At 43.5% G+C, this 10,863-nt stretch overlaps 1 protein-coding gene across 2 annotated transcripts in view; it reads right to left on the bottom strand.

The window, feature by feature from the left end:
* Positions 1 to 4,498: 4,498 nt before the first annotated feature.
* Positions 4,499 to 10,863, bottom strand: part of DRD2 (dopamine receptor D2) — a 104,443-nt gene continuing 98,078 nt past the window's right edge. Inside the window, exons 7-8 of one of the 2 annotated variants that reach the window (XM_016433856.2) lie at positions 8,481 to 8,811; positions 4,499 to 6,016 (exon numbers count right to left, since the gene is read on the bottom strand). In XM_016433856.2, the coding sequence (XP_016289342.1) occupies positions 5,823 to 6,016; positions 8,481 to 8,811 (525 nt within the window). In that variant the 3' untranslated portion in view covers positions 4,499 to 5,822. The remainder of the gene's footprint in view (positions 6,017 to 8,480; positions 8,812 to 10,863) is intronic. The other variant, XM_016433855.2, reaches the window with a different exon arrangement.

The raw sequence follows: 10,863 nt of genomic DNA, 5'->3' as shown, positions 1-10,863 counted from the left end.
CTGACCTCTTTTCTGCTCCTTCATCCATCACCAACTCCTCCACTCTAGAAACAGTAGAGCCCGCCCAGATGAAGGCTAGGGATCTCCTAGCATTGCCCTACCTCCCTGTGTTCCCCACTGAAAGCTAGAGCTGGGGATGAGCCAAGCCCGCCCCCTGCCCACTCCAGCTGTCAATCTGGTTCTGGCAGGAACAAAGAGGAGCTTGATGACAGTTGCAGCAACTTTCCCCCCATCACCCCTCTCTTTTTGCCCTCCCTTTCCTTCCTTCTTCTAACCCTTTTCTCTCAGAATAAACTTAGCGCTGCCTTTCTATGTAATTTTTGTCTTAATTTTGAAATCTATCATCTTTCTTCCATTCCCGATGACTTACTAACAAGAAAGACCAATGGATTTTGGAGTCTGAAGTTGTTGTTCAATCATTTCAGTCAGGTATGACTCTACATGTCCCCATTTTGAGTTTTCTTAGCAAAGATACTAGAGCACTTTGCCATTTTCTTCTCCTGCTCATTTTCCAGATGAGGAGACTGAGGCAAACAGGATAAGTGACTTACCCAGAGTCACATAGCTAGTAAGTGTCTGAGGTCAAATTTGAACTCAAGTCTTCCTGACTCCAACCTGTTGCTCTACTGATTGCAACACCCAGCTGCCTCCCTGGGTTAGAAGATCTGAGTTCAGATCTTGGATCTGCTACATATTAGTTGTATGACCTTGTGCAAATCTTTTTACTCTTCTGGGATTTATAGTAGCATAGCTCTAGTTTTATGCTTACAGGTGATAGAGCTGGAGGGAGCCATCTAGTCCTACTCCCTCATGACAGGTGAGGAAATAGAGGCTCAGGGCCATTAGCTGACTTGTCCTATGTCAGGGATTGTAAAGTATCAGAATTGGGATCTAAACCTAGATCAAATGTGTGTATATTTCTCATTTGTGAATTGACAAAGTTGGATCAGATGATTCTTCTCAGGTTTGAATTCTATGAACCTAATGATTTGAGCCTGATTTTTCTCCTTGTAGAGATTAGCTAGGTGATATAGTACATAGAACCCTGGACGTGGAATCAGGAAGATCTGAATTAAAATCTGGTTTCAGATACTTACTACTTGTGTGACCTTGGTCAAATCACTACTAGCCTCAGTTTCCTCCACTGTAAAATAAGAATAACAATAACATCTACTTAAAAAAAGCAAAACAAAGCTGTTGTGTGAATCTAATGAGATAAAATTGGTAAAGCTCTTAGCACAATGCCTGACACACAGTAAGTGCTTAACAAATGCTTGTTGTTTTTTTCATTCCTAATCCCAAATTTTCCTAAACCAAAATCCTTTCATTAGAGAGTGTGAGAGCAATGATACGAGACAGAGGAATGAGACAACCTAGATGACCCTTGAATAGAGCTGGAGGAGACCTCAAATAATGTCTAGTCCAATTCTCTTAGTTTTCCAGTTGAGGACACAGAATAAGAAGAATAAGAATAAAGTTATATGGTAACAGAGGTAAGATTTGAACCATAGTCCTTTGGCTCTAAGTCCAGTGCTCTATTTATGTTGCCCTTCATCTTCCAGTGATAGCTGAACCAGCACTCTGACTTCACCAACTCAGTTTTCATCTATGGACATGTTGCCATTCTCTTAATAGGCCATTGGGTTTCAGGAGGGTGTCGTCCTCAATTCCTGCTTCCTGCTTCCTATTTCTGCTTTTCCCTTGTTCAACCCCCAATGCTGGTGAGAGATGGAACCACCCAGAGGGTTGAGCTCGAACTTTGGGTTCAGGTAGATATCCAAGTCCGTAATTAAGTGTTCGGGGCAAGTAAAGTGCTCTAAACTTTAGTGCTAAAAATATTGCATTTAGCATGCAAATTATCCCTGGTGCTATGTTCCCTGACAGCTCCCCTGTATTTTCCTTGAAGTGGGAGCCCGTGGGCGCCTCCACCTTGTTTGTCATCAGCCCTGTTATTCTCAGGATGGTGATAATATTCCTCTTCATGAGGTCGATTTATTTTTCATTTTTAAAGCCAACTTTCTGACTTCATCAGCAACAGCTAGTCTTGCTCTGGAAAAGGCTTGAAGTGATATCATCTTGGTCCCTAGTGAAGAGAATGAGTTGGCTTGGACAGAAGAGAGAAAGATGGGAAGGTCAGAAATGAATAGCAGTTAGAATGGACTGTCTGGGACAGGTCACCTAAGCCACCTTCCAGTCTTGACCCCAAAAAGAGATTTCTGATGCTTCAGAGAAGACACAGATCAACAGAGGAGAAGGAGAGAAAAGTGACAGAAACAGAGAGAGCAGCCTATTCCAGAGTCATTTTCTATGTGGGAAATTGCCATTTGTGGGGTAGAGGGACAAATTTAACTGAGACCCACAATGAACGTGACTAAAGGCAAAGGAGAGGGAGTCTTCTCTGGGAGGAGCATCTGGCTGATGTCTCAAAAAGTGAAATAAGAATAGTGATGTTTTCTCTTTTACTGCTCTCATGGTCTAACTGTGCTTAGATAGGGGCCACAGAATCCAAGATAGAAAGGGCTTCAGAGGCCTTTGAGTCCAGATAATAATTGAATACCTTATACCAACAAATGGCCACCCAGATGATGTTTAATGATCTCCAGTAAGAAAGAACCCATTGCTTCCACAAGCATATTATTCCTCTTTTGAATAACTCTAATAATTTGGAAGTTTTTTCCTTATTATAAGGTAATATTCTTCTTTCAAATAGCCTTCCATTGCTCCTATTTCTACCCTTTAGGGCCAAATGGGGCAACTCTAATTACTCTTCCACATGATAGATCTTTAAATAATGGAAGATAATTATCATTGACTTGAGGCTTTTCTTCTCTAGGTTAAACAGCAACAGTTCCTTCGACTGATCTTGAAACTCTTGGCCATCCTGGTAGCCTTCTACTGGCCATTCTCCAATTTATCAGTTTTTCCTAAAATGTGGTGCCCAGAATTGAACACCATACTCCAAATATAGTGTGTCCAGGGCAAAGTACAGAAGATTTCTCACCTCTCGAGTTCTGGATTTACTGTTGTCTAAACCTGGATTGTGGGGCAGCTAGATAACACAGTGGATAGAGCACCCAGGCCTAGAGTTAAGAGAACATGGATTCCAATCTAGCCACCCCCCAGTGGGGTGTCTCTGAGCAAGTCATTTAACCTCAATTGCCTGGTCCTTGTCACTCTTTTGTCTTAGAATTGACAATAAGACAGGAGGTAAGGGTTTAAAAAAAAAACTGGATTGCCTTTCTCCTCTGACAATGTTGACATATTTGAAGTTCTCTGTACCCTCTTACTTACAGGTCATTTTCATGTCCTTTTTAACTTTGAAATTCTGTGGTTCTATGATTCTATGTAAACTATGTTGCTTCATTTGGGTACTGTAACATCTTTGAGAGAAGATATTATTTCACTTTTATCTTTGTGTCTCCCTTGCTTACCATAGTACCTGCACATAGTAGGCCCTTAATATATATTTATTGATTTTTAATTGATTGATCTAGCCATATTTCTCCTCTATTTTACTCACAAAATTGATCTTAAAAATTTAAGTGTAAGACTTATCCTTTGTGTTTTTCAGGTGTATACAATTCTTCATGACCCCATTTGGAGTTTTCTTGGCAAAAATACTGGAGTGCTTTGCCATTTCCTTCTCCAGCTCATTTTATAGATGAGGAAAAGGGGTTAAATGACTTGCCAAGATCAGACACAGTAAATGTCTGTGGCCAGATTTGAATTCATGAAGATGTCTTCCTGACTATAGTCTCAGCACTATATCTACTGCGCCACTAAGCTACTCTCAAGATTTGGCTTTTATTCCTATTAAATTACATGATATTTAGTTTGTGTCAATGTTCTAGCCTGCTGAGATCTCTTTGGATGCTGGCTCCATCCTATTACATGTTAGCTGCCTCTCCCTGCTGCTCTGGGGATGATACAAAGAGAATAATATTTCCAGGTGGTTTCACATTAGAAAAATTCTCCCCTTTCCCTCTTCCCTGACACATAACCCAACTGTCCTCTTCACTGATCTAGGAAATGCCTCAATGCCCTTTGACCCCAAGAATTCACCACTCCCTACACCCTTTTCTTTGCATTGTCTGGTTCAGCCTTGATCCCTGTTCCAGCAACACCAGATATAAAGAATAGGTGCCATAGGCCAGTGTTGGAAAACCTATAGCACACATGCCAGAGGGGACACTCCCTTCCCCCTCTCCACCATGCCTGAGAACATTTCTCCCATCACCCACCCCTCTGCCCAGCAACCCAAAAGGAGAACTTCCTCCTGCCCCTGTCTGGGGTAAGGTGGGGGTTCACACATGGCATGAGGGTTGCAGTTTGGGTACTCATTCTCTAAAAGGTTTGCCATCACTGCCATAGGTTCTCTCCCTTGAACAGAAAGGATATGACTGTCCCAGACAGATTAGGCTATTCCTTTGATGGAAAGAGGAGATGAATGAAGCTCTGGCTTCTTTCTCCTGGACATATTCAAACACTCAGCCCAATCCACCTGTTTCCATTAGATTTTATTGGATTGTCATATGTACAGTGATGGTACAGAAATATTGGGGCCTGGGGACAGCCAGTGGCCTTGTAGACACAGGGGCCAAGTAACCTCCATAGCAGCAGCTATTTCCCTTGTCCCCCACAGGACCAGGACAGGGTCAACAGCCTGTTGAGCTGATGGCAGGTCTAAGGCAGAGGCAGGGAATGGTAAAGAGAAAGGGACAAGCAGGGGGAATAAAGAGGGAGAGAGGAAGAAGATAAAAGGAGGTGTGGTACATGGCTACCAACATTATCACCTCAAGTAACACTATGATACCCTTGCCACAGGTTGTCAGCCCCTAGCCTATATGCCCTCACTCCAGCCACAGGCCAATATTCAGGTCCTTAGGATCTGAGGCAGAATTTCAGTCATTTATTGGGATGCTAGACCCAACAAGCTAGTCTCTCTCAAAGTAACCAGTCTCATAGTCCATCTCTCTTTTCCCCCTTTGCTGTGGGCTTTAAGGGGTCAGTGGGCTGCCCAGCTCAATGCACAAAACCAAAAATAGTTCCAGAATGTCCTTCATGTAGCAGCCAACTAGATAGGAAGCTGGAGGACACATAGGGAGCAGCCCCCAGACCACTACTTCTTACTGCCATGCAAAGCAGCATCTTAGAGAAGGATTTACTTGTTTTTCTTTTTTTTGGCTTCGGCTTCTCCGGGATTCATCCTGTGGTCTAGTATTTACATAGGACTCATGGTGCCATTGATGGGTGCCAGACTTGACCTTTGCTGTTGCTCCTGCTGTCCCTAGCCTTGACCAGGCCCTCCCACTGACTTCTCAGACCCCACCCAGGGCCAGGCAGGTGGAGAGTGAGTAGGGTCTAGAGACCTCAATTAGGTTTCCCAGCTCTTGCATCCATACTCAGAGCCAGGAAGGAGAAGGGGCAGAAAATAGTGACAGCAGCTGGTGGTTTTGTCTTTGGTGCAAAGGGAAAGTGTCCAAGAAGCAGAGGGGGAAGTCCCTGTGAGCAGACCCTGCTCTCTGTATTAGCTGTCCCCACAGTCCCCAAGAGATCCAGCCCCAGGAACAGGGCCAATAAGCAACTTGCTGCTTCCGAGGCTTAGACACTGTAGTTGAGAGCAATGCAATTCCTGTAACAGACTCCCTTGGATCTGCATGAAGGGCCTCCACCCTGCCTGCCAGAGAGGTGGGCAGGGGGAGTCAATGGACTCAGAAAGGAGGGCCAGTTCCCCCTCCCCTCATCACCATTGGCTCTTTCCTTGGTGAGACAGGCGGGCAAGTGGTTGGGTAGACAGGCAGGTGGGCAGGCAATTGGCAGGGTCAGCAATGGAGAATCTTCATGAAGGCTTTGCGGAACTCGATGTTAAAGGTAGTATAAATGATGGGGTTGACAGCACTGTTGACATAGCCCAGCCATGTGAATGCACTGTACATGGCGGGTGGAATGTTGCAATCACAGTGCATATTCAAGATGTGGGTGATGAAGAATGGCAGCCAACAGATGATGAAAACTCCTGCAAAAGAGGAAAGCCAGTGAGATGAGCTGGAGAGTCCAAGGAGAACCAAGTGGACATGGATAAGTCTATCTGGTTTCACTGTCTCTCAATCACTAAGAGCCCAACTTCTGGGATGGCTCAGATAGATTCTGGGACTGTTTACTTTGTGGATCCCATCATCTCTGCTCCTGGATGCAGTACAAGGAAGAAATCAGACTAACAACTCAGATTTTTGTTGTGCCCAAAGGCCACAAAGTGCTTCATTCACAACTCTGGGAGGGAGGTAGTACAAGTATTGTTATGTTCATGTAATAGAAGAGAAAACTCAGGCCCAATTTAATGACTTCCTCAAGCTCACACAGCACACAAATGTGGGAACCTGGAATCACCCTTGGGACATTTAGCTCCAAATCCAATATTCTTTCTACTATGCAGGGATTCTTAATTTTAAAAATCACTTACTTTTTGTCTTAGTAACAATTCAAAGACAGAAGACTGGAGAGGGCAAGGCAATTGGAGTTAAGTGACTTGCCCATGGTCATACAGCTAGGAAGTATCTGAGGCCTGATTTAAACCCAAGTCTTGGGGGCAGCTGGGTAGCTCAGTGGATTGAGAGCCAGGCCTAGAGACAGGAGGTCCTAGGTTCAAATCTGGCCTCAGACACTTCCCAGCTGTGTGACCCTGGGCAAATCACTTGACCGCCATTGCCTAGCCCTTACCACTCTTCTGCCCTGGAGCCAATACATAGTATTGACTCCAAGACTGGAAGGTAAGGGTTTAAAAAAAACAAAAACAAAACAAAACCCAGGTCTTCCAGACTCCAAGCCTGGTGCTCCATCCACTATGCTGCCTAGTTGGCCCTTTAATCTTTTTCATGTCATGGATCCCTTTTTCAGAATAATATTTTTAAATACACAAAATAAAATACATAGGATTACAAAGCAAACCAAATGTATTTAAACACTTATTAAAGTATTTTAAAAATAAACCTTAAATTTATATACCACTTGAAATATAGCATGGACCCTTTGGAGGTTTGTGGACCAAATTTATAACCGTGTACTAAATTATAATGCCTCTTAAGAGTACTATTGGTAGAGGAAACTTACATTGTGGTCCAGACTCTATCATTAACTAGCTGTATGACTTTAGACAAGTCACCACTAGCCTTTAGTTTCCTTATCGGTAAGACAGGCAGGAACACAGATTGAGAGCTGGAAAGATCCTCAGATGCCATCTAATCCAACCCCGCTCTTGTTAGTTTTTAAATTTCATTTTTGTATTTTAAAATGTTTTACTGAGGGCAACTAAATGGCACCTGGGTTCAAATTTGGTCTCAGACACTTCCTAGCTGTGCAATGCTGGGCAAGTCACTTAACCCCAACTGCCTAGCCCTTGCCACAATTTTGTCTTAGAAATGATACTAAGAAATAAATATAAATTTTAAAAAAGGGTTTAAAAGGTTTTATGGGTTTTCCTCTCTCACCTGTGATTCATTGCTATCCATTAACCTATTTCCTACTTTAGTGACAAATGTATATTTAAGCAACTCAATGCATTGGTTGCCTCTGAGCTCCCTCATTTGACAGAGAAGGCCACTGAGGTTGAGGGAAGTTAAGTGATTTGTCCACAAGTAGTAAAACCTCAAAAGATGTAAACCAAGCCAGTGCCCTTTAATGAAGAGGCGCAGTTTTGGAGACAGAAAGAGTTGGGTTGAGAAAGTTCTATATCTAACACAATGATAGCTGTCATTTTATCTCTTCGAACAACAGACCCAAACGCTTCTTTAAGCCTAGAAGTTAAAGTTAAGCTGCAAGTCTGGAGCAATATTTCACACTGGGAGTTCCCTCCACTCATAGATTCACATGTCCCAGATCCCACCTCCATCTTTCCCTTCCTAACCCCTCAACTGATGGGAACAATGGGTGAAGACCAAAATAAATTCTATCTGCGGTTATGTAAAATCACTCTGAAAAGTGCTTTAGAAACGCAGTGTCATTATCCCTCAATGACAAAGAAAAAGTTAGCTCCTTGAGGACAGGGACTTGGGATTTTTTTTCCCAAGCAATCAGGAATAGTTCCTTTCTGGACTCAGTCCGGTACCAAGCTTACTCTTACCTTTTGTCTTGGCTCGTTCTATTGTTCTCCATGCTGGATAGCCATGCATTCCAGTCCCCCAACACACACACACACACACACACACACACACACACACACACACACTCATACATACACACACTCTCTCACACACACACACTCACACACACCACTGTTCTTTGATTATCAAACTTCTAATTCTCCTTCAAGACCTAGGTGACCACCTCTCTCTTCGGGAAGCCTTCCTTGGTCTGTTCACATTCCCAGATCATTTCAATTGCTCCTTTCCCTGGTCAGTTGATATTGGACATAATAAGCAATCATGTAACTACTATAGATTCTCTTCTCTCTAATTGGAGCAATGGTGGTAAGAGGACTCACTCACCAAGGACAATGGCCAGCATCTGGGTGGCTTTTTTCTCCTTCTGCTGGGAAAGCTTCCTCCGGCTCATGGTCTTGAGTGAAGTCCGAGTTTTGCCATTGGGCATAGACTGGATCTCAAAGACTTTGGCAGACCTGGGGTGGTGGCCTTTGGCATGCCCATTCTTCTCTGGCTTTATAGGGCTGTCAGGGGAAGAATGGACTCCCTGGGTGGAGGGGGTAGGGAGGGTGAGCTGATGGTGGCTTGGGGGGATGGGACTGTATTTGGTTTTCTCCGGTGGGCTGGTGCTGGACATCATCTCCATCTCCATCTGTTCCGCTCGGCGTGCAGCCTCCTGGACAAGGATCAAAAGTATCAAAATAAAGCCAGGTAAGTACCCTTGTATATGGATACCCTCAAACACCTACTTGGCCCCACTGATTTCCACCCTAGTATTCCTTTTTCTAAAACCTTACCCTCTGTCTTAGTATCATTTCTAAGACAGAAGAGTGCCAAGGGCTAGGTAATCGGGATTAAGTGACTTGTCCAGGATCACACAGCTAGGAAAATGTCTGAAGTCGGATTTGAACTCCTGACTCTAGATCTTGTGCTCTATCCACTGTGCCACTTAGCTGCCCCCATTCTAGTATTCCTGAATCATAGACTTCCCAGTGAATATAACTCATGACTTTACCTTGCCCACCTCAGTCTTGGCCAGGCTTGTTCCTGGTAGATAGTTCTACTCCAAAGAGGGAGAGGATAAAAACTATCACCGTAAACATTTTTCATACCACTCATACAGTGGAGTAATCTAACCCTATTGTTGGTTCCCTCTTAAAGCTCACAGAAGACCATTCCTTTCATTCCTCTAGGAAGTTTTCCTGGTTTGAGGAGATTCTGGGTCCAGTGATAGCTACTGCCAGCCCTAAGTACATGTCCCTTCCTCCTCCCCCAAAGCCACTTGCATGTAGGTCTGCAGGCACACCAGCAAGGACATATATGAGGAAAAAAAAGGGAGATGGGTCAATCCCATAGTAAGGGTCAGAGATGAAGGGCTCAAGTACCTAAAGTGAGGTTTCTGGCACATTAAGTAGAACCTCTCTGGGGGACAAGAATCATACAGGAAGATGGAGCAGATGAGCTGTGATCTACACTGGTAGAGAAAATCCCCCAGTATTCATGTGGATGAGATTATGGATCCACTGAAGAAGCACTAGATATGTACATGAGACCATATATTCATCTGGGTCCGTGTGTGTATATATAACATGTTTACACTTATGTGTATATATACATGCACATATAATTACATACCTGTTTATGATACACATAAAATATTAAAATGTTTATATACACATACACATGTAATATGTACACACATATATATATGTATATCACATTTGTATCCTATTGGAGAATGCTGGGGAAATGCAATATATGAAGAAGGTACAATTAATGTTTTTTGTGCTAGACACCTGTCATGACCTCTACAGATGGCTGAAGACTGTAACGTTGACCTACTAACCTCCTATCCTTCCTTCTGCCCTCTGCCTTATTGCCATTAAACCTATTCTTCATATTTCCTGTGTTCTATTCCTTCCATCTCTTCCTTTTCTCTCATTCTATCACTCCTGCTCTGGCTTCACACTACTCTCTTCACAATCAAAGACTTAGAGAGGGAAGGAGCCTAAGGGGCCATCTAGCCCAATCTCTTCATTTTGTAGACGATGAAAATGGGACCCGTGGAGGTTGTGTGACTTGCCTAAGGTCACTTAACCGTGTGCTAAGCAGTAGATATAGGACTTCAAACCTGTATCAACTCTATGGTAAAGAAGTTCAATTCCGTGCTATTCTTGAATCCTTAGAAACAGTTGGTCCTGTTGCCAATCACTCCTTGCCAGATTTTAAACCTGGATTACTTTCACCATCTGTTTTCTCCTTTCTTCTTTCATGCTGCCCAATATTACTGGAGAAAGTCATGTAACTATGCTGAATGGATGTACCCCAAATTTATTTGATCTAATCTCCCAGGGGGGATTACACTCATCCTTCACTTCACCCCCTTACACACACCTCTTATTCCTTGTAATCTAGCACCCAACTCCACTACACTCAAAAAAGACTGACTCTCCCCGCTCCTTGTCCCTCATCCCCCCATTCCAATCACCTGCCAGGGCATGCCAATGCCACCTCCACAGCATAATTCATGCTAGTCTCCTCTATTCACACAGCCTCTAACCTAGTTGGGGCCCTCATCACCTCTCATCTATTTATTACGAGAGACTTCTGATGGCTCTCTGCTTTCCAAGCTCCTCTCTGAATCATTCTCCACACAGCTGGCAAACAAGTATTGCTAGGATGTGTATCCGGCCAAATTACTTCCCTCCCCAAAGATCCTAAATGTCTC

The sequence above is a fragment of the Monodelphis domestica genome, chromosome 4, assembly GCF_027887165.1.
Source record: "Monodelphis domestica isolate mMonDom1 chromosome 4, mMonDom1.pri, whole genome shotgun sequence".
Taxonomy (NCBI): Eukaryota; Metazoa; Chordata; class Mammalia; order Didelphimorphia; family Didelphidae; genus Monodelphis; species Monodelphis domestica.
Note: the sequence above shows the minus strand (reverse complement) of the source record. Positions and strands in the feature narration are given on the sequence as shown.